This window comes from Colletotrichum truncatum (genome assembly GCF_014235925.2).
Source record: "Colletotrichum truncatum strain CMES1059 chromosome Unknown Contig_0003, whole genome shotgun sequence".
NCBI lineage: Eukaryota > Fungi > Ascomycota > Sordariomycetes > Glomerellales > Glomerellaceae > Colletotrichum > Colletotrichum truncatum.
This window is the reverse complement of record NW_027222400.1, coordinates 923,403-946,428: the sequence shown is the minus strand read 5'-3', so window position 1 is coordinate 946,428 and position 23,026 is coordinate 923,403. Positions and strand designations below refer to the sequence as shown.

The following is a 23,026-nucleotide window of genomic DNA, read 5'->3' as shown; positions in this document are numbered from 1 at the left end:
ATATCATGGAGAAAATGGATGGCGAAATTAAGGTGTTCGGCTCTCGGGTGTCATCCCGATTGGATTGTTATGAATTTCACTGAAGTCACAGTAGAACTACAACAGACGGGTAGAATGCGGTGTGCATCTAACACTTAGTATCGTTAAATCAACCTATCTCACTATGCATGCCAATTGCATTCTTAGTGCACTACGAAAAAAATTGCAACAAGGTTTAAACTGCAAAGCCGATGTTTTATTTACGCCGTGGACGGCACAACCACGACTACCTTATGCAACCATGTCCGGATACTGCATATTGTTTAGATGATAGCCGACTGAAACCGGTTATGGAGAAAAGTCGGTCTTCTCTGTAGCATTCTAGATGCTGCTGTCATAGCTTGTTGGAAATGATAGATAGACGATATCGTACAACTGTGGTTCATTGATCAAATAGTGATTGTTGCATTCAAGGTTGGAACCGTTCCCAACCCAGTCGAAGCGGGGTTCTATTTTGCATCTACCCGCTCTCACCGGTTCTTGCATACTGCGTTCATGAGAGTAATGTAGTCTTGACGGCCTCTTATTCGGACTCAAGCGTTTATCTGTCTACAGTAGCTTGGCGCCGCTACATCTGCATGTGCATATGCACATAAGCCACAACCTTGGTTCAAAACGTGTGACGAGACGAATTGGGCGGCATTACTGGTTTAGTGCTTACAGGAGTTTTTGCCCGTATTGATGCAACTTGATTTACCTTTCCCATCTGGGTGTTAAGTGCATTTTGACTTATACTTCCCTTTTGAGTAGGAAGTCAGACAAGTCCAACTATCAACTAAGGCTTGCCACCAATCATTTCACACCAATAGAGGATCCAATACAACATACCAAGACTCAGTTGGTCGTTACAGACTTGGCTAAGTCTTAATCACCATTCACACTTACTTCAATATACGTGAGTCGGATGTGAAGGCGGCTGCGAATGACTTCCGGTTACCTAACAGTCTTTCTTGTCCGTAAAACAAACGAAGAAGCTTGCCGTGGAATGCCTGATTGATGCCTCATGAAGGGGTATATAAGGACGCCGATATCCTCCTCAATGACACAATACTTCCCTCGTTACTGACACTGATCTACAACAAGTTTAGAATCAGCGATCCTTCCCCCATCTCATTACCCTCCTCAACAAGGTCGTCTCTTACCTCAAACCGCTTTTTGCAATGCAGCTCAGCAAACTTCTGGCAACCGCCAGTGTTCTTTCTGCGACGGCCTTCGCCTATAAGTATGAAAGGCTCAACCGGAATGATTCGGTAGGTTTCCTGTTGCCAGCAACTCGATCAAGGCCACGCAAAGTTTCACAATGTGTTGACAAGCTCTTATAGATGATTTTTATTGTCGACCATCAAGTCGGTCTTTTCAGTCTCGTCCGCGATTTGGAGCCTACCTACTTTAAGGCCAACATCATGGCCCATGCCGTTCTGGCCAAAGCCTTCGATCTACCCGTGGTTATGAGTACATCTATCGAACATGGTATGTGATTTGAGCTACTAGCTATTTGGCATTACAGCTCAGTTGATATGATGTTTCAGGGCCCAACGGACCCATTCCGGGAGAAATCCTGGATATGTTCCCTGAAGCACCCATCATCAAGCGCCCTGGTGAAGTCAATGCATGGGACAACCCCGACGTTAGAGATGCCATTATCGCCACGAACAGGTCGCAGATAATTATTGGTGGAATCATGACGGATGTGTGTAAGTGTTCTGTTCCTTCGCCAAGACTTCGTTCTTTGGAGAAACCATAACTCACACTTTTGTCTACTTAGGCACTGCATTCGCTGCTCTGTCTCTCCGCGAAGCTGGCTATGGAGTTTGGGCCAACATCGAGGCTTCCGGGACTGTTAACGAGATGGTCCGCGATGCTTCCAATGATCGGATGAAGGACGCAGGTGTTCAATTGGTGTCCTTGTCAGCCATTTGGGGGGAGCTGATGCGGGACTGGCGTACGCCTCCTACTGGCATCAACACCTTCGCTTTCATGGACGAATACGTCCCCAGCATTGGCATGTTGTCCAGGGGCCACCGGGCGGCTGTCGAAAATGGCACTTTAGTGCCTGGAGAAGACACACTGCCAAGCTCACCCCGATAAGGTATTAACAAGCTTGTATCGCTTCATGAAGCTTAGTGGTAGATCGAAAGGCTCTGGTAAAGCAAGCTGACAGCTGGTATTAAGGCGAGGATGTACATCATAGATTGGAAGAAAGACGAGGCAGAGTGGACTGGGTTACAGTCATTTCCGATATATAAACAAGGAGGGGAGATATCTGTCATTACTGGAAGACATAGGTAGATGAGACCGAAATTAATTCAAACGTATAATTTCTCTCTACAACTCGAAGGGGCTTTCGAAAGTCCCATAACAGTCAACAGATCGTCAGCGCATTACCTCCATGTCATAATTAAACCTCTGCTAATAGTAGATCGTTTAATCAAATGTATCTATCTCCAGCTCGACTCAATACTAAGATGTTGTAATCATCACAGCAAAACTTCCATTTAGAAAAGAGGGCGTCAACTTTCCAATCATGAGTTTCAGACGTCTGTCCTAACTGAGGAGGTTGCCTCTACAGGTAAAGTATATGGAACCCGCAAGGCTCTTAACCTATAATACTTGCTCGCCATGATTATTGGATTATCTTCCAGTAGTAGACTGCAAGTCGTTATTATGATTGCCCAAGATCCCATCGAAAAGAGAGGAGGGAATCGTCTCTCTTACGGTCAGGATGCGCGAGAAAGTAAAATGTTACTTGAGAATACATATTCGCAAGAATTGGTACTTTGCGCTTTCAAGAATGCTCAGTGAAGTTGTCCCAGAAAGGTTTCAGCCGGAATACAACTGTAGGTTTCACAGGGGGTGAAACGGAATTCCGTTCGTCAATAACAAATAACAGTAAATTGGTTCTAATCGATGGTTCATGATAGTTGAAAGTGGTGTTGTTGACTAGAAGGTGGGGATATTCCCCCTTGGCCTGTCACGTGAGTCTGGGAGGCTTGGGCCTCTCAGCCTGGCGGGCGTGTGGCTGGAAGTGCCACACGACTCCGTATTCCAACTATCGCAACACTGGAAACTCTCTTTTTATAGTATTAAAGCGGTTAGAATACGTTATCCCTATACAGTTCCGTCTCCTCGTCAATTCGGCCTCCTATCCCTACTTTCTCCCGTAGTTACGGTCTTGTTACCTATCCCTCCATACGTATCGTTATCGTATTGCTATCAACAAATCTCTCGAAGGCTCGATTTAGTTTGCTCTTCGTAAAGGCATTAGCAAGGTTGTCTTCGCCGTTAATCCAACGAATTTCTTATAGTTCTCGTCTTTCATACGATTGTCTTAACGCCATAATATCGATCATAAGTCGCTTTTCTTTAGTAGTACCTAGCTTTACAAGACACTCGTATAGCGAATAAGAATCGGTATAGACAACTATCTAAATCGTTAGTAGGTTAAAGTAGTTAGTAATTATCGCCAGGGTTATAGCGAAGGCGTAAGCTATATCGACGCTAGCGACTATCCCGTAGATCTCTAACGCTAATATGCTATAGGTAACTCGTTTACTCTTCGTAAAGCTATAATAAACAAGGTTACCGTAAATCGTAAATTCTCCGTTATTACTATTAGAGGAAGTATCGTTAGCTAGGATAATCAGAAACCCTAATTAGGAGGAAAGGTCGTAGTTATTAGCAAACGACTTGTTAACAAAAACAAATAGCTTAGCTATTATAAGGTCGAGTAGGATAAACGTTATTCCTTGGTTAGGCGATTCTATTTGCTATCGAATCCGTTAATTCAATACTTTTATCGCTTTTAGCAAAAGGTCTTAGTATTAGGTAGTAGTAGATAAATCGAAATAGGCCTCGGGTTAGCAAATTGACGTGATATACGCCCCTCTGGCGCGTTGTTCGACATATTGCTATTTTAGGTTAGGTTTAGTAGTCTTAATATATCGTAACTTCTTAGCTTGTCCCTTTTGCCTTAAATTAATCGAATTATTAGTTAACAGCGCGATTATCCCTCTGTTAAATTAGAAGGGTTCGTTAATTGTAAGGATATTTTTCGCTTTTGCTATAAAAGCCGCTTTTTCTAACTATTCGTCTTCTAATTATAAGAACGCCTTGTCTAACAAACCGAGGGTATCGTCGGTTTACATACCGATATAGCCAAAGTATAGATTTTCGGTAGATAAGATCAATAGGCATAGATCATACGAAAAAGTAACTATCTAGAGATTCTCTCTATAATGCTTATAATACGTTGCCTACTAGTAGGTTCCAGCTTCTGCGATTCCGTATAGAAGCTTTACAACCTTTATAATAGTCCCTTTTAGGTACTAGTCTTAAATTTGCTTCGGTAGGTAGGCGAGAATAATACGATTAAGCCTTATAGAGGATTAAACGTAAGCTTATGTAATATCTCGAAGCTATAGTTATTTCCCTTCTCGTAGGAGTAACAAGGTAATTAACAGAATTAGCTGTTAACTCGCCTGCTAAATCGTTAGCGATTAGGTTAATATAGCCTTCTTACTATCGTCGGCGTAACCCTATATTATAAGTCTCGATTTCTCGTAAGGTTTGGTTATTTTACCTTTAACTTTGTTAACGATACGAGATCGGAAGATTTATACGTTCTAATGCCTTCTCTTATTAAACTAGGTAAATTTAAACACTCCTCTAGCGATAAGGCTGTTAATCTCTTATTTAGTTAACTATTCGAACGGTTCGCCTAGTATAGTAATAACACCTTCTCATCGTAGTTTAATTACTAATTCTTCGTCTACTTACTCCTTAATCGATAGGAATATTTATTAATAATCCGGGTTATCGTTAAATTCCTTTATAAAGTAAGCGATTAGCAATAGTCTCTTCCGGGGTCTACCCGGGCGTCTTCTCGGTAGCTCTAGTACTTCTTACGGTTCGTCCGGTTTACTGCCTCCGCCGGCGATAATAATTTCGTCGCGTACTACTTCCTACTATGGTATCTTAGCTTCGGGTTCTTCTTCTTCTGGCGCGGCGATGGAATTAGGTAGTTAATCGGGATCTTCGTAGTATAGTTTAACTACGGTAAACCGGAAGGTCTTCGGACTACGTAGCGTATCGACAGTATAGGTTTCGCCGTTTATAGCTACTAAAGTAAACAGTCTAGTCTAGCCCTTCTTTTCGCGCTATACTCGTACTTACAACCGTAGTAGTAAATTAATAATTAGCCTTATATCAAGGCTATTATAGGTAGCGATAGCTTCTACTACCTATCGCCTTGCGTAAAGTTCGCATACTTCGCTTGTCGCCTTCTTAATCGCTTTCACCCGCCTTATAACTTCGGGAGATAGTAGCAAATCGTCGGTAATTCGTAGGTATAAGTGTTAGAAGTATAAGTATATTATACTTCTATTTTACTTATTTATCCTATTTAGTCTTATCTAAGACTTAGTAGGACTTACAAAAGTAACTAGCTAAGAATGGCTGCTTGCTAGTTTAAACATATGACATTCAGATCCCTATGGAATACTCTCTTTAACCTTATCTAAAAGTCTATTTAGTTAAAGAAGATTCTAGTCTGATTTATAAGCTGCTTTATAAGCTAGTTGACGTATATACTTACGTATACTAAACCTAGCTTATAGCTTCCTATATTAGCTATTATAGGCGACGTTATACTACTATATAACTAGCCTAATTCTCTCCCTTAGCTAGCTATTAGTTCCTCAACCAACTCAGCTTCAATATAAGCCTATACATTCTTTACTATTAAAGCCCTACTTCATAAGTACAAGTTCCCTTACTCTAATACCCTGTTATAAGGATATCGTACTATCTACGAGATTCCTACCTACCGTTCCAACAATAAGCCAAATACCAAGAGTATTAGCACTATTCCGTTTAGGCTAGCAGTATCGTTAACTACTTTAACTACTATTTAAAATACTAATTCTAGCGTAATTGTTAGGTCTTCTACTTTAATAATTTCGTACGCCCTCCTTAGAAGTATATAGTATCGTTTAACTTTCCTAATACTATTATAGGCTTTTATAGTAATTTTCTTGATTTCAATTGCTATTCCTCTTGCCGCGTTTCGGAATTTTATTAAGCGGAAGTTTATTCTAGCGTTAGTAACTAGCTAGTCTAGGGATCCCTGATATATATCTATCTAGCAGAGGCGTAAGGCTTCCTAAGTAGCTTTCGCAGAAATATCCTTAAGGAACCAGGCAGCGTTAAACGCCGTAGCAGTATCGACGACGTAGAAGACCGGTCTATTACCCTCAAGGTATATTACGTTAGCGATAACCTCGTAGTTAAATTCGTAATCGTCTCGTAACGTAAATTTAAACCGTAATAGCGTTAGTACGTGCATTTAGCATCGATAGCAGACTTTCGATAGTTACTCAATTGCCGTAATTTCAACTAGGTAGCCGGCCCTCTGGAGCACCTTATATAATCGTTAAACAGATGGGTATCCGAAGCGACGGTGAACCCGTCGCAATTCAGCGTCTGTAAGGTAGTTCCAAGCGAGTAGTTTCTCCTTATCGAGTAATAACTATAGGTGGCCTTATTTGCAAATAATAGGTACGACCTTGTTTCCTTAGATAAGGGTATTCGTAACGTTATTAAAGTAGACCTTCAATCGGTCTATATCTCCTAGGCATATAAGGAAGGGAGTATTAGTCTTAATAACGTGAAATTTAACGCTTCTAAACGGCGTTAGCACTTTGGTAGTCCCTATAGACTCTAGTAGTATCCTATCGCCGAATTTCACTATAACGCCGCCAGCCGCCTTAGTATTTAACGTAATTCCTTCGTAAATTTGTTATAAGGCTACGAATTATAGGTAGCCAGCGGTTGAGAATCCTGCTACGCCTGAGTCAGGCATGATCCCTTGGAAGTTCTAGGCAGAGTAGCATCCCTCGAGTATAAATTGCGAAGGTAGCTTTTTCGGTTCTAGTTGGTTGCGGAAAAGGTCTTCTTTCGTAATAGCATAGCAGGTTAACTAGTCTGCTAGGATCGTAGCGATCCTATTACCGTTAATTGCTATTATAGTAAAATAGGCGGTAACCTGGAATTAACTATCGCTACCGGTCTCTTCCTCTTCGTTACTTTTACTAGTTTGTTCGGTTACGTAGTAGTATTGCTAAGGGTCTTCGGCGGTAGGTTATAGGTCTAACCCGTCGAAACCCTCGTATTAGACGAGAAATTAGCTATATGCTAGAAGTAACATATCCTAGGCATATTAGGTAGTTTTAAACTTCTCGTACGCTTTTCGTCTCTCTTCTATAGTATGTTTAGTTAACTAGCAGTTAGGTTTTCTACACACGTAGCACTTCTTAGGCGTTAGCGGTAATAAAGGTCTGTCACGGCTTCTTCCTTGTAATGATCGACTTCGTAATAAACGACTATATCGTAAATAACGCCCTCGACCGTTAAAAGTTCTATCGGTCTAGTACTGCTCTAGTAGGTTAGCTACTATATTAAATTGTTATTAGTTAAGACAGGTAGCTGTCTCGATCGACGAGATTAATTAGCTACGAAGTCCCTCGTACGTCTCAGCCGGTATAAATAACGCTATTACACACTCTGGAATATCTCTATAAGCGTATAGAAGTTAGGTATAGAGGAATCGGTCGTAATGATCCTATTATAGCAAACCAGGCTGAATCTTACTTAATTTGTTACATAGTATGTCAAAATACTCCGATTTAGTCTTTCCAAGGTTAACGTACATGATAAGCGAGTGAGACAGACAAGCGAGTGAGACAGTAAACCAGACCTTCGCGACAATAATATCGAAATCTATAACAAGAAATCTTAGATTGATTAATACTACTCGGATTCCTGTTCTTCGGATGTTTCCTCAATAAATTGACATGTTCTCGCGTTGTGGCCTGTATTCCCGCATACGCCACACCGACGATGAGTCGTCTCAGACCTCACTTTGCGACCACTACTCCGTCGCGTTTCCTCTTGTAGTTGCGTGTCTGCCTCTCTTTGCGACTGTATATCCTCTCTAGTAGATATAGTAAGACTTCCTCCTTTCTGTAGACGTGTTTTCTTAGCCCTTCGACGCCGACTTAATATTGCATTCTCCTCTCGAAGGATTTGAACCTCTGACTCTAGTAATGCTACCCGATGCCCTAGTCCTTCTGTCCCTCTGGCTAGCTTACTCACAGCACTATAAATTGATGCTGGAGAGCTGCTTCGGTGGCGTGAGATTCGACTCTTAATAAAAGTAGACTGTGATCTTGCTTCGCTTGGGTTGCTCGGCGTCCTAGAGATCCAAGGGTCTGGTGTCTGAGGGACCCCCTCCTCAGGCGTTGGCGTTCGGAACTTTACATCCAGCTTTGAGAGAACACTTTCTGCATTCAAAGGGACAAGTCCAGCTCCTCGGAAACCTCCCTGGATATTTTTCCTCGTAAAAGACTGCTTAAAAGCTTCGTGAAATGCTGCAAAGAAATCTTCCTTCGAGATATGGGTTGTGCCTCGCCGCATCTTATTCTTAATTTGCCGACCGTAGGCATTCTTTAACGGCTAAAAACAACCAACATCTAAGGGTTGAAGTAGATGAGACGAGTGAGCCGGCATGCACAGTGTAATAATGTTGTTTTCTTGACAAAAGAGCTCGAAGGCTGCGGAGTGGTGACTTTCATGACTATTAACAACGAGGAGGCGATATTTCCCAGACGTACGTGGTTTTGTATAAATGTCGAAGTGTCTGATCTAGTCAATACCTCTCTCGTTTGTTGTCCATCCATTTTCAGACGTTGCAATAGCCCAATCGCCCGGAAGAAAGGTTTCTATATACCAGCTTGAGAGGTGATACTGGCCTGCAACGATGATGTATGGCGGGATGCTCTCCCCTTGGGAATTAATAGCCTAGATAACTGTAACCCATTCCCTATTGCCAGGCTGTGTCATCTTCGTATTTGAACGCCTTTCAGCACTTGTAACAACCATTCCAGAAGCAATAACGCCCATCATAAAGCCGGTCTCATCAAAGTTGTAGATATCAGCATCAGCAATACCATACTTCGCAATTGTATTCTTCACAAGCGAAAACCAGCCACGAATCACCTCTGGATCTTCGCATTGAGCTCTCTTATAGTCATACTTGCGAAAGAAACGCGTCCTAAGCTGTGGTTGTCGCTTGACGAAATTAGAAGCCCAGCGCTTCCCAACTGGAGGCGCGTCGCGCTCTGCGAGAAGTCGATTAGCCATTTCTTCCACACCACTCAGCCGGGGAGGAAATGATCGCGCATCTAGGTCGAGAATATACTCAACTATTGTCTTCTCTTCTAAATCTGATAAATTCCGTGAATTAGGCATGCTGTCGCGTCGTGAGACTATTCCCTTTAGTCGCCGGCTTAATGTTGCGTGACTGACTGTATAGAGTGCACCTGCGGCCCGAGCACTAAGTTTTGGGTCATTTCTCATTGCTTGAAGGGCAATTTGTAACCTTCTTTCAATACTAGCTGATTCCATGATTTATTGTAGAGGAAAAGGTGCCGGTCGCGTCAAGGTGCGACGGTCGCGGTTTACTGTCTCACTCGCTTGTCTGTCTCACTCGCTTATCATGTACGTTATCGCGAATAATTTAGGGAAGAGTAATTATATTCTACTACGTAACGTACGCTTATTGCCTTTCCCTAGTCTCGAAGTATAATTTCAATTAGTTAATCATAGTCTCGAAGTTAGGCTATAGGTTAATTACTTTAATCAAGGCATAGAAGTAGGTTTTAGCTATTCCTTTCAGTATTAGGGGAAGTACCTTGTTATATTAGGAGGTATAAATTCCTAGCATTCTATAGTAATCTACGAATACTAGCATCTTCTTTTCGAATACATCGTATATATCGCCGCTATATTTCATATCGTCAGGGTATAGTTTCGCGAATTCTATTAATTACTTTCCGATATAGTCTATTAACTCGTATAGTTAGAAGTCTGTTAACGGAGAGACCGTAGGATATAGCAGTCGGTACGGTAGTTACTACTGTTATTATTCTTGTAGAGGGGGTGGCTATAGGGTTGGTTCGACTCTTCCTCCTATGCTATTAGCTACTATTGCCGGTCTCATGATCTCTTCGTAGAATTCGGGGTCTTTTATCAAAGCCTTTAAGTTGCGATATCTCTTAACGCCTTGTTCGAGTTCTTAGGGTGACTAGTAGTAGAATTCTTCCTTTTTAAAAGCTAATGCCACGTTTTTCAAGATTTTCTTACTATCCATTTCGACGTAGACGCTGTTACCGATTAAATAGTCTCTAAAGAATCGTAGGATTAGGGGAGGTACGTTCTAAAAGTCTTCTTCTAACCAGTCGGCGAAATCGGGAGAAACTTCGTTCCATAGCTCGAGGCCTGTAAGATTCCTCTTCTTATAGGTCTTAAGTAGGAAACCTATATAGGAACCTAGTTGCTATAGGCTAGCGTTTATAAGGTCGATTGCTTAGTTACCCTATACTACTAGATCGATCATACTTTCGATTCTCTATAGGATAGGGACTGTTAATTAGCTTTTAGTAATAACGCCGCTCGCGGGCGATCCTTCTCGTGAATTTCGCTCCATTCTGACAGTATAAAAGGATTACTTCGTAGATTCTCTCGTAAATCTCTCTTTCTCGCTTCGGGCTTCGCTCCTCACTATTAGGAAGTTTAGAATCTAGCAGACAGTTAGCCTTATAACGCCTACAACTACGTGCGTTTCTCCTAAGCCGCAGCCTCGGAGGCGTATACGTATAGCTATATAGGCGGATTACCGCCGGTAGTCTCCGCTTGCCTTTCGGCGTATTCTTCTTCTAGTAGGGAGGTCTTTTATAGCAGGCGCCTCGCGGTTAGCACCTCGTCTAGGGATTTATTAAGAAACTAGCAGGCGTCTCGTAATTAGCACCGCGCGTAGGGGATAGTTATAGTTAGGGAAGTTGTTATCCCTTATAGGATTCGTAAATCTTCGCCCTTATAGCGTAAAGAGGTTTGAAGACCGTCGATTCGGTAGGTCTCTTCTTCTAGTGATTGAAAACGCGTGATAGAACGCTCTTGCTAGCGATAATTAGCTACGATTAACCTTATCCCGCCTAAGGTAAGCATAGCAATCCCTAGGTTACTCGAATAATCAGATTGCTAGTAGATTCGAGGAAAAGAAGCTTTCTTCTACTAGTTTCCGTAGATCCTAGTTACTCTCGCTTCTTCTCTCGTTAACACGAAATCCCTACTTTTACCTAGGCTTAGGTATCCAGTTCAAGAAGTCGTCTCTTCTAGTATTAACCTTGCTAATCTACGGTTTATCCGTAGCAGAGTAGTAATTATAAAGTTAACCAAATTAATAGCAACTATAAGGTTTACCACTGATCAGTGTAGGTTTCACAAGGGGTGAAACAGAATTCCGTTCGTCAATAACAAATAATAGTAAATTAGTTCTAATCGATAGTTCATAATAGTTGAAAGTAGTGTTGTTGACTAGAAGGTAGGGATATTCCCCCTTGGCCTGTCACGTGAGTCTGGGAGGCTTGGGCCTCTCAGCCTGGCGGGCGTGTGGCTGGAAGTGCCACACGACTCCGTATTCCAACTATCGCAACAACAACCGAAGCTGGAGAGACCGTAAAAGCCAAACTTGTCCGTTCTTGCCTTCGATGTCAATTCAAAACTGTTGAGTACATGAGTTGCCACTTCGGCACGAATGGTAATGTGTTTAAACCAGCATTTGCCTCCAAACTTTGCAGACGAAGAGACTTTGGCAATTGAGAGACTCTGTCGATGGTACTTGATGTCGTAGTCATCAAATACCATTCTGACAAGACTACGCGAAAAGCTCGATAATCAATGTCGATACAAGATATCATTGGTAGTCAGCAAATTATAAATGTTAATGCTTAATTTTGGCGATTCGACTTCACCTTCATGCTTACTCAGTTTCAAATCTTTACATCAATCGCGATTACCACCAACCGTTAAAATTTCATATATTGCATTGACATGTGACGAACCTGTGAGCGCTTGACAATCGAATTTCGGGGGAAAGAGACGTGAAGAAAAAAAGATTGACGATAGCTCCCATTTTATTCTTGGGGCACATATACAACCTGCTCAGCTACCGCGACCCTGCCATGACACTTGATACGAAAAGGTCATGTTACATTATGCGAACTGGACATAAAACTTCCAGCTTTGTGATGGTGATAAATGAACGTCTGGTAAAACGAATCATCACTATTCTCTGTTAGGAAATCTTCGTCGACTTGGTAACGTCTGTCGGTATCTTGTAGCAACGTATTCGTAAAACGTGAAAGTAGAATCGAAATTCTCAGAACAGCTTCAGCTCGTAGGAGATAGCGTCATTTCGTTCAAAATTAACTTGTTTGCCGGTGGCAGGCCGGAGAAGTAGAGATATACACTAAATTTCTCATCCGGCAGTTTGCATGACTCTGACTTGTGGGGGCACCTTTAGCAATTTGGCTTGCGATTCATGAACTCGTTTAGACCCATAGCAGTTGATAAGCAACAGGCACAAGCTTTGGGGTTATATTAGTCCGCCGATCCTAGAGGGGCGGCGAATCAGCTCAGAGAAGCCAGCCTCCACTGTCACTAACTCTTACTAAGTGACCACTTCGATTGCACAGAACCATGCTCAGCAACTCATACTGTCCACAGCTCAATGACCGGGGACTCGTGTCCCTTACTCGCGCAGAGGAGCTTTGAAAATAAGTATAAAGTTGTAGCGATCTCACCATGGTTGAAAAGCCTTTCCGAATTTTCTTGGCAGAGTTCGGTCTTTTTACCACATCATAAGTTGAGTTCAAAGGCACAGAACACATCGGATACAAGTCTCTAAGTGTAACGAGATGAGATGATGTTCGATGGCCTTGGACCTGAATGTAATACTGTTGTGCCCATTTTGTATGGCTACCTCGACTTTGGATGTGACTACTGTTCCCGATACTTCGCAAAGCCTGAAATCGTGCTTGAGCCCCCGCTAAGGAGACTAAAAAGTTTTGAAGGCCACCTGTGGTGACGCAAAGCCCCTCACCACAAAGGGTAACTGCGGACATCAAAGTGAGCTATACATCGTCGAATTATGGTTGGCAACTCAAAGTATCCACCGCTGAGTGGCACAGGAGCGGCTGGTAGGAATTTGTTGTACGTCACAATGGAAAATACATTGAGAAGTGGTTTGGCATAGATGGAAAGCGGGGAGAAAATACCATAAATGCAACTCGTCTAAGAGACATTGGATTCGTATGAAGCTTTTACGAAAAATAACGAACTTTGATGTGGTTTATCGTATCTAAAGATGTTGGTGTCCTTGTCGAAAATCCAGTAATGGTTCACGGCCGCTGGTAAACCTCAAGAAACCTTGCTCAGAACTCATAGTCATTCCGGCTGATGACCCATCAAGTCAACTCGCACGCTTGGGACAGAATAGCGCAGCCAGGAGAAGAGGTTCTATTTAAGCAATCAGTTGATATTGGTAGAAAATTTCCCTGGAGCAATAATGCCAGAGCGCTGGGTGCCAAGACCTGATCTTCCAGTTCAAATTCCGACTTTCGCTCGGGGGGTTGTTTGCCGAGAAAATAATCGACCGAAGGGGTAACGATCAGAAAGAGGATCGTCCGCAAAATAACACAAAGATAATGTAACAAGGATTGCGGAAAGCGCGAAAACCGCACAGACCAGATGGTATTCGAGAGCGGGTGAACGCAGGGTCGAGGCTTCAGGGCTCGTTCTTTTTCTCGGTCTGTTTTGCGTAAAGCCAACAACCATTGTCCAACTAAACACAAGCCAAGCCATGGGAGACGAGGATATTGATGCATTCTAGGAGTTAGAAGTTATACTTGCTCCTCACAGTCAGTTAGTTTATATGGAGATAAATGGCGCCATCGATAGGCGTCGTAACTGAGAGAGCTTCACGTCACCGATCTTTGTGGCTGCATTGTTCGGCTTAACATCGATTCAAATAAGAACGCTCAACAAACCATTCAAAGCTATATCGCCTAGGACTCTTCGTGGTGAGTTTTGATTTCTGTTATAATAGCAGTGGCCCCTCACTGGCCGAAGAGTGATTAGCCCGCAGCGCCACAGTTCGACGAACGACTTACTGACATGGGCTTACATCTTCATCTTAGTGGTTGATTCCTGGTGTTCGTCTTGTCCACTGACACACATGGTCTGCCCCGCAACCGAGGCATTGATTGACTCAGTCCATCCAGGGAGTACCAGGCAAGCCCCTGTAGGTTCAGTAGAGCGATAACCGACTTGGCCTGGGGTATGGATGGCCCTCAGCCAAAAGGGCCAAGCAAGAAACCATGCGCCGCTTTTCTACTTCAACATTGCAGAATAGGCCTTGAAGGATCGTCCACCCCCTAAGGCTGATGATGTTCTCTGCAAAAAGTCCACTTGAAATAGGACAGAGGAATGTATATTTCCTTCGTATGTGGTAGACAACGGTTGTACCTGGGTTATCCTCATCTTCAATGATGTACTCAAAGCTGGTTATTTTCTTAAAAACTTGGCATCCTAAGATAAACCTTCGGATGACGATTCGGAAGAATCAAAACAGCAGAAACCTTGATCGGAGCCCGCGGATTACATCACCTCACTGACAAGTTGGCAGCTTGCTCCGGCGCACCCAACAATACATGCGGCAATCTGTTGGACCTGGTGGGCTAACTCAGGAGTGCATTGCATCTAGGACATTTTACAATTTTTGTTTTGGAGACCTGATTTTGAGACAAGCAAGTTACAAGACAAAGGTGCCCTCTCACAAAACCTGTCGCGGGGTCAAGTGCTGCGAACGATTGTCATGAATAATTACCCAACTTAACCAGGTACTAGTCAGGGCTGTCCCAGGTGGCCTTGCCGCGCCGGCTTTTAGATGACAGAGTTCTCTGTGCCGATACTTAGGCGCCAGGAATTCTCATTTATCAGCATGGTTTATGGTGGAGGTCACCACTTCTTTCAGTCCCTTGCGATTTTAGGGTTTACAAGGGACAAGGACACCCATCAACAGCAACCCGAGGCCAATCTTAAATATAAGATGGCACAGCCTTAAATGGCATGCAGAATTGTGGTCAAAGGATGCTAACTGCTCTTTTCTCCGTTGTGTCTGTCTGTACATAACAGGTAAGGCAACCGTCCTTCCCATCGGTCTATTGAGGTTCTGCTGTTGGGGATCTGCGTCAAGTCGAACTTAACCGTGACACGGCCTATTTCTTCCATCTTATTAATGTAAATCCAGATTCCCTACCGAGTACGGCCTCCAACCTTAGGGAAAGGCCGACCTCTGGGGCTCAGGCTATCTCGGATTTCCAAAGATGCCTCTTATCGGCAGCGGCGTCCCTGCACGCACACCCCCAGATGGTTATGTGGTCGACTTCAACAACCCGCAACGAGAAGCGGTACCAGAAGCCTTCTGGGTAGCTGGCGTAGGAGCCTTCCTGAGTTTGTTGCTTATGGCTCAACGATTGTACACAAAAGCCTTTTTAGTAGGTCGGTTACAATGGGACGATGGTAAGTAAAGAAGACGCTACTAGCTACGCGGCGGTTGTCATTTCAATCTTCATGCCTCGGATGCAAACACCATAACACATTCTGGACCTTGCTAACCTATCTTTTCGGCAGCATTTCTAATCGTAGCTTGGGTGAGTCAAAAGGAAACCATCTCGTCGCGGGTCAAGGAGTATATTCAAACGAATCGTCCATTGTTCGCGTTGATGCCTCGATCTAATCATGGAAACCATCATTTCTAACCTGTCTTCAGTTAGCATCAATCGCGACAATCACACTGGGGATACGTATGTTAAAGAAATTAACCAACGTATCTAAATGTGCTGATCAGGGTGGCAACAGATATGTTTGCAAGAGGTGCTGCGGGAGTTCACATATGGGAGATGCCGATGGAGAGATATCACATCTTCGTGGTCGTAAGTGGACTTGATCTTTGGGCTACCCTACACATCCTTCATCTTCCCACAGTATCTAACCATATTAAAGGCACAATTCACTGACAGAACACTGAATTTAGGACATCTTCCTTGCTGCCACGATTTACATCATTTGTGGAAGTTTCTCCAAAGTTTCACTCCTCATTTTCTACTCGCGACTATCTCCGCAAAAGTGGTTCAGATGGTCAGTCTGGATCACACTTGGCGTCATCGCCAGTTACAGCTTCGGCATTTTCTTCGCCCTTGTCTTTGCCTGTGATCCAATTGCTATGAGCTGGGATGTGACGATCACCGAGGGGACTTGCATCAATCGACCGTCTTTGTATATCGCAACCGCTGTTGCTAACATTGGGTCTGACATCTTGCTTTTCGCACTGCCAGTTCCGATTGTTGTGAAGTTACAAATACCATTCCGACAGAAGATTGGCTTGTTTGTGATTTTCGCGGTAGGATCTCTGTAAGTCTTCAGTTGCTGCACACCCAAACAAGAACTAGGACAAAATCTCATGCTGGAACATGGCAGGACGGTCATTACATCGATTATCCGAGTTTCGCTTCTACCATCAATGCTCAATACAACAGATGAAACCTGGACTATAGCCTACGTTATTTTATGGGTGTAAGTGGGCAATCACCACACCCCATCCATCTGTTTCCTAGTTAACATGGGGTCATTGCAGCATTATCGAAGCCAATTTATTCATTATGTGCGCCGCTTTCCCGACACTTCGCAAATTCTTTCGCCATATAGCACCCAAGGTGATTGGCGAAAGCACATATGGAAAAGAATCAAAAAGAGGCGGCACTGGCAGCGTACCCATCAGTCGGCTTACCATTGGTACAAACGCTACTCGCAACCGCAATGAATATTCGCAATTCGACCGAGACAACAGCGGCGAGACGTTCGTGATGTCTAGAGTAGGGCCCAGCAAGCTCTCTGAGACCAGCGCGAGCTCCTGCGAGAACGATGCCACATGGAACGGTGACGACTCATCGGAGAAAGCAATCATTCGCTCCAACACGATCGTCCAGACGAAGACCGTCACGGTGGAGTACAGCTCCAATGACTAAACGACATTGGATACTAGAGGCACGGATATTCGTCGTGAAGCAGAGTTCAGAAATCCAAGACAGATGATGATATCAGAGTTGGGATGATGCGCACCCAATCTTCAGATCAGCACATTTTCTGTCTACTGGAATATGTTGGGACACGGAGGTGCAAATCATCATACGAGTCTTAGTCTCCCAAACTTTGCAAGGCGGACGAATGTCCACAAATTTAATGAATAAAATATAATGCTTCATCAATTTGACTTGAACTCAAAGCCGAGACCCCACTTTTCGACATATCGTGCAGTCCAACCAAAGTCTTTTTGCTCTATTCCATGACAAAGCATTCGGCGTAATGGAGCCAGAAAGCAAGCCAGAAAAGCAGGGTTTAGCGGCCGCCAAAGACGATGCCGATTGCGGTAACTGAACCGCGACTTGCGACTTTGGTTTGTGGGAAAAAAGAAACCGGCGGCAACAAAATGAAAAGTTATTACCAACGTATCAAATTTCTTGCATTATATGAAGCGGACGAAGTACTCAGTATTTCCTCCCTTGCAGTGGATAAACGTACCTGGTAACTCAAACTTAGTAGCCATGTACTAGAAACAGCTGAGCGAAAACGGAATCAACTTATTGGTTTAATATCAACCTGTCACGGCTTCTAATCAGCTGTGGTATTTGGAAGTCAAAACCCTTGCTCTACCACTGTCGATTCTTCGTTACAGTACTCATACCGTTTAGTCAGAGGGACCAGGAGTTTGTTGCCACACAGGTGTTGTATGGTAACACTTTTGGAGTCTGAACATGAGAACAGCATCATTTGATTAATAAGCTACAAATTGTCCAGGAAATCATGTGACAAATCCATTAAGAAGAGAGATTCAGATAACGGCTATTGATGGTAGATTTCGTCACCGTTTCAAAGTTCAGGTGCTGCAATCTTCAGTATTTTCCCTCCTTGCAGCGTCACCACCATATCCATGCCACGAAGTGCTTGTGGTCGATGAACAACGGAGATTACTGTATGAGAAGAAAACTCCGTCTCAATGATTCGAGACATTGTCTCTTCGGTTTCTTGGTCAACAGCGCTAGTAGCTTCGTCAAGAATCAGGATTTTGCTTGAGTGCTTCCGTACAATTGCCCGAGCGAGACAAAAGAGCTGCTTCTGCCCCTTTGAAAGTGCCAGACTGGAGACATCGACGTCGAGACCACCGTTAGCAGAAATCGTTTGCCATAGTGAGACTTTGGTCAGCGCGGAGATAAGTGATTCGTCTGAAGGTATCTCGTCAGGGCTAAGATCATCGGTGTAAGGAAACAGATTTGTTCTCAGCGTTCCTGGGAAGAGCAAAGGCTCTTGGGGAATAGCGATGAGGCGACGACGGAGAAATTCGTTAGGAACCCGTGAGATGTCGACTCCATCAATTATGATAGAGCCTGCGTCCAAGCTCAAGAGCTTGAAAAGAGTTAGAGTTAAAGATGATTTACCGCTGCCTGAGCGACCACAAATGGCAACCTTGGCGCCAGGATTGAGGGATAAGGAAACATCTTGCAGAGCTGGTTTGGTGTCGGTGGAGTATGACGCCGTAATGTTCTTGATTTCAAGTCTGCCATGTGAAGGCCATAGAGGCGGAATATTCTTCTGCTCTCCCTCGGCGGGCGATGCTTCATAGGGCGTCTTCGACTCGAATTCCCTCAGCCTCGAAATGGCGCCAAGCGATGTCTCCAGTTCCGTCCAGGAGGTGATGAGGGTTGCCAAAGTCTCATTGAAGCTGAGCACATTGTAAAAGGCGATGGCAATGGCACCCGTACTTGTCGAGTCGGGGATCATCATGGCCAGCGAGACTAGAAGAATCGCGATTGCTCCAACGAAGATATCGAGAACCAGAGTCAACCACCTCTGGATGCAGAAGAGGAGGTAGTACGGCTTCTGCGACTGATCCAGTAGATGAAGAGATGACTCACGGAATTCGCTTCGCCAACCGAAAGCCCGAATTGTTGATAGACCGTCGATCGTTTCAACCAGTTTGTTGAAAAGTGGTGCTTGAGCCTGTAGATCGAGAAACCGCATCTGGCGGGACGTTCTGAGATAGAAGGCTTGCAAGCAGTAGAGAGAGATTAAGGCAACAGGGATGACAGCAGCGAGGTACTTGGCACCAATCATGATAAGAACTGCAGCCGAGAGGCAGTCAAGAGTCGCTATATCTCGTCAGCCTAAAAGAACAAGATGTGCCGATCATGATACTTACCAATCGATGTCATGAACAAGGCAACCGGGAGGTCGCGATCGATGTGAGACAGGTCCTGACTGAACCTATAAGACATGAATAAGCATCTATAGAACATGATTCAAAGGCTAGAATAAGCGAACCGATTTATCAAATCGCCTGTATCTTTAGTGATAAAAAAGGATAAGGGTGCCCTAGAATTCCTTGATGAGTTTCTTGCCGTAGCTGCTAGATCATGATTAGCTTACCTCATGACGGTCCGTAGCAGCTTCCAATGCAAGTTCTGCGACGACTTTGGCACAATCATAACGAACATAACCCTGGGCCATGAATTAGTTCTTGGGAGTTCTAATAGGCTTCCGAAACCACTTACCATATGTTTATTCCAATGATAACCAACCCAAACATGGACATGCCAGCGTAGATGCCAAAATACATGCCAGTGTCTGCTCCACCAGTTCTAGCATCATCCTCGGTCCAGTATTTGAGCCATATTTCTGTTCGGGTTTTCGTTAAGTTGATCCATTAATATTGGGAAGCCATTGGATGACACTTACGTGGAAAGATGCGGACCAGGCAATCCCCGATTAAAAATATCGCGCCAGCAGAACCATAAAGCCAGCCAATGGACTTCAGATAGTACCAGTAAAGAGAAGTGTCTCCTGCCTTTCTAAGCAAATCTGCTTCCCTATCATTTTCCTCGACGACTTTCTTGCTTTTGTTTGGTCCTTGCATTTCCTGTGTAATTGCAGCGACCTTATCGTGGGCTCTACTACCATGGCTGCCATCCAATGACAAGCTTGCCAGATAGGCACTATGACGAAGATCGTCGAAGGTTCCTTGGTTGGCAACTTGTTTATCATCACCCAGTATCACAATTTGATCTGCATCATGTAGGTAATTCACTAAAATTGTTAGTTTCGCGGGATGCAGTGTGAAAATTTCTTGTTGCCTTATCAATAACTCACATGAATGGGTGGCCAGAATTACCGTTGTCTTAAGCTCACGAATGAGGCCAGTTGAACGAAAGACGTGGTCCCAGATATGCTTCTGAGTCGAAGGATCCAGCCCGCTAAGAGCGTCATCCACAACAAGAACAGGCTTCCTTGCGTAAATAGCCCGTGCCAAAGCCTAGAAATCATGAGTGATTATTCCTAATTTCAACCTTTGACGTTGATGGACCAAACTCACGACTCGCTGTTTTTGACCACCGCTTAGAGATTGCCCCTTGCCTCCCACAACTGTTTCGTCTCCTTCGGGCATTGTTGAGAAGTCTGGCACCAACGCACAGGCATATACAACCTTTTCATACCACTCTTGGTCCAGGGGTGACTGGGCAAGGATGTTCTGCTTTACTGTGGAGGTCTCAAGCCACGTAGTTTGAGCACAGTAGGCTACATTACATTCCAAGGTTTTAACGTGACCTGTAATGGCTAGCTCACCTAGGAGACCTCGTAGCAGCACTGTCTTTCCAGAACCAACGCGTCCAATGATCATTGTCATCGTTGACGGTAGGATACGAATATTTACGCTGTGCAGGAGTGGCTCATCTCCTGATCTAATCGAGAAAGAACCGTTTTGAATCATGGCAACTTCTGCCTTACTCGAAGGAGTAGTTACTGTGCCGAGACTGTGGTCATTCACCGAAGAGCATGGCTCGCTGTTGCTTTCGGACGCTTCGCTTACTGAAGATGGCCCAGTCGAATGCGAGGGCTGGCTAATGAAGGTCTGAATTCTCTCAAAACTTCCCAACGATGCGAACAAGCTGGGAACCGATGCGATCAGTTGAGATAATGGGCCAGCCATCAAACCGATAATTGACAGGGAAGTGAAAACTGTTGCGATAGACAGCGACGCCCCCGCGTTGACCCTCTTTGCAAGAAGTGCAATCCCGAAGGTTACTACGGGGCCAATCATCGATGGTATATTACCTATAACTAGTTAAGAACTGACTTATCTTGGACGTGACAAGTCTAGCTTACCGAGGATATTCATGTAAGTGATCATTGCACGGTACTGCTTTGCCTTGGAAAGCTCAATGACTCGGAAATTTTGGATCGCTTCTTGGAGGAACCCAACCATCCCAAGCATTTTTACTTCTTTGATAGATCCGAGAACCTCGGATGTTACCGTAATGCGTTTTTGGATGTTTTCGATCCAGACTTTCATGGCTGGGGGCATCAGCTGCGCCAACTTTCCCGTACCGATCGTAGACACTGGCATCAATCAGCTATTTGCCTTTGAGTTTGCAATCCATAACCGACGAACTTATGACTGTGATAGCCGGCCCAATGCTTCCTAGTCCAAGCTGTCTTTGCAGCAACCATATGGCGATACCTATTTCGATCGGATTCGCCCAGACTTCGTGGACAGCTTCAAAAGACTTGCAAATATTCTTGACGTCAGAACTAACAAGCGTTAGAGCAGCCGATGAGTCATCTGCCCTACTAAAATCATTGTCTAAGTTTTTTGAGAGAACGAGGGATGCTAAAGAGCCACGAGTTATGGTGATGAATCGGAAGAGCTTGTGCTGATAGAAGCCGTTCAGCAACTACATCCGTAAAAGTCAGCATACTACACATATGAACCAAGATTCTTCAAGTAGGCCTCACAGCAGAGCCTAGGTAGACCATGCCGGTCGCTGCAATGAGTCCATAAGCCACCGACTTTGGATCCGATCCTCTATCGCCATCGACATAGTTGATGACTCTATTGATCAAAAAGGGTTGAGCGAATTTGAAGCCGATAAGCATCAGTCGAGGGAACGCTGTGAATATGACGGCTGACTTGGTTGAGTGAAATAGCGCGAAAAGAAGTGCGTGCTTGTCTTTATCTTTGCGCTGCTCCCATCCGTGGAGTATTCGCTGTAGGAGTATTTCAGATTGTAATCCTTCATCAATATCGTACAGAGAGGTGAGAGAGAGCGTAGCTTTGAACCCCCTAGTCATCAAGTCGTTCAGCCACCAAAAGAATCCTCGGCTAATTATTCCGCTCGTGGCTTCAGGACTTAGGCGTTGGAGAGTGGCCAGGAGGAACCGGCGCTTCCCCTGAGCTTCCAGAAGAAACATGGTAAGCTTCATAGCCAGCGCCGCAGTAGAAACAGCAGCCAGGTCTCCCAAGTCCGGAAGAAGCCATAATGTGCGACAATGGACAGCGTCAAAGACGAGAGAAAACATGAGGTACAAACAAATTATGGTCGATGGCCGGACGGATCGAACGTGTTCGGTGTGGCTAAGGACTCCAAGTGCTAGGGCATCTACGACTCCTAGTACAGCGGCTGCTATGGAGACGCGGTTGGCGAGCGGCGCTCGCGCCCAGAGCACCAGTAGAGCCATTTGAAGACCACCAAAGGCGACACATGCTGCGATTTTGGCGGCGTTAAGAGGATGTTGCAAGACTTTACGACGCTGGCGAAAGAGTTGTTGGAGACGTAGTGGCAGGGCCAAAAGCAAAACCGCCGACGGTCCTATGTTGAGAAGTGATTGCTCAAAAAGCAAGGTGAAGTCAAATCGGTCGCTACAAAAAGTCGCTGTGGGACCGAAAGAACTATCGCATTCAGCGATCGCGGTGAAATTATCCATCGTTGTCGGCTTGAGTGAGTTGATCAAGCTATTGGCGAAGGTATGCCGTTAAGTAAACAGAGATCTTGACCTAACAAGAGAGTTGATCGCAGGGAGTTCCATGAGTTGATCTCGTGGTGCAATTGTTGGGTAATACCGTAATCTCCGTTACGAACCCTTTTCGTCAATGCCGTAGCAAGATGCGTGGATTTTTGCGACACAAATGACTCGCTCCTTG

The 23,026-nt window shown here is 44.3% G+C and overlaps 6 protein-coding genes across 6 annotated transcripts; 2 read left to right on the top strand and 4 right to left on the bottom strand.

The window, feature by feature from the left end:
• Positions 1–1,199: 1,199 nt before the first annotated feature.
• Positions 1,200–2,127, top strand: CTRU02_205131 (isochorismatase; the record flags this gene model as incomplete). The annotated part of the gene is made up of 4 exons (XM_036724286.1): positions 1,200–1,289; positions 1,362–1,509; positions 1,569–1,733; positions 1,805–2,127. The coding sequence occupies 4 exons, from the start codon at positions 1,200–1,202 to the stop codon at positions 2,125–2,127; spliced, it is 726 nt and encodes a 241-aa protein (XP_036583913.1).
• Positions 2,128–7,845: 5,718 nt separating this feature from the next.
• CTRU02_205130 (transposase) lies at positions 7,846–8,511 on the bottom strand (the record flags this gene model as incomplete). Its single annotated transcript, XM_070204501.1, has 1 exon — positions 7,846–8,511. One exon carries the CDS (start codon positions 8,509–8,511, stop codon positions 7,846–7,848), a length of 666 nt encoding a protein of 221 aa, XP_070061605.1.
• A 56-nt stretch (positions 8,512–8,567) lies between these two features.
• On the bottom strand, positions 8,568–8,669 carry CTRU02_205129 (uncharacterized protein; the record flags this gene model as incomplete). The annotated part of the gene is made up of 1 exon (XM_070204500.1): positions 8,568–8,669. The coding sequence occupies one exon, from the start codon at positions 8,667–8,669 to the stop codon at positions 8,568–8,570; it is 102 nt and encodes a 33-aa protein (XP_070061604.1).
• A 226-nt stretch (positions 8,670–8,895) lies between these two features.
• Positions 8,896–9,501, bottom strand: CTRU02_205128 (fot5 transposase; the record flags this gene model as incomplete). Its single annotated transcript, XM_070204499.1, has 2 exons — positions 8,896–9,094; positions 9,131–9,501. The coding sequence occupies 2 exons, from the start codon at positions 9,499–9,501 to the stop codon at positions 8,896–8,898; spliced, it is 570 nt and encodes a 189-aa protein (XP_070061603.1).
• A 5,819-nt stretch (positions 9,502–15,320) lies between these two features.
• On the top strand, positions 15,321–17,021 carry CTRU02_205127 (uncharacterized protein; the record flags this gene model as incomplete). The annotated part of the gene is made up of 7 exons (XM_036724287.1): positions 15,321–15,516; positions 15,628–15,647; positions 15,767–15,800; positions 15,856–15,929; positions 16,031–16,407; positions 16,474–16,569; positions 16,631–17,021. 7 exons carry the CDS (start codon positions 15,321–15,323, stop codon positions 17,019–17,021), a joined length of 1,188 nt encoding a protein of 395 aa, XP_036583914.1.
• A 901-nt stretch (positions 17,022–17,922) lies between these two features.
• CTRU02_205126 (ABC multidrug transporter) lies at positions 17,923–22,809 on the bottom strand (the record flags this gene model as incomplete). Its single annotated transcript, XM_036724288.1, has 11 exons — positions 17,923–19,190; positions 19,250–19,314; positions 19,372–19,422; positions 19,477–19,548; positions 19,602–19,725; positions 19,786–20,133; positions 20,197–20,359; positions 20,420–21,159; positions 21,211–21,444; positions 21,497–21,779; positions 21,841–22,809. The coding sequence occupies 11 exons, from the start codon at positions 22,807–22,809 to the stop codon at positions 17,923–17,925; spliced, it is 4,317 nt and encodes a 1,438-aa protein (XP_036583915.1).
• Positions 22,810–23,026: the final 217 nt, after the last annotated feature.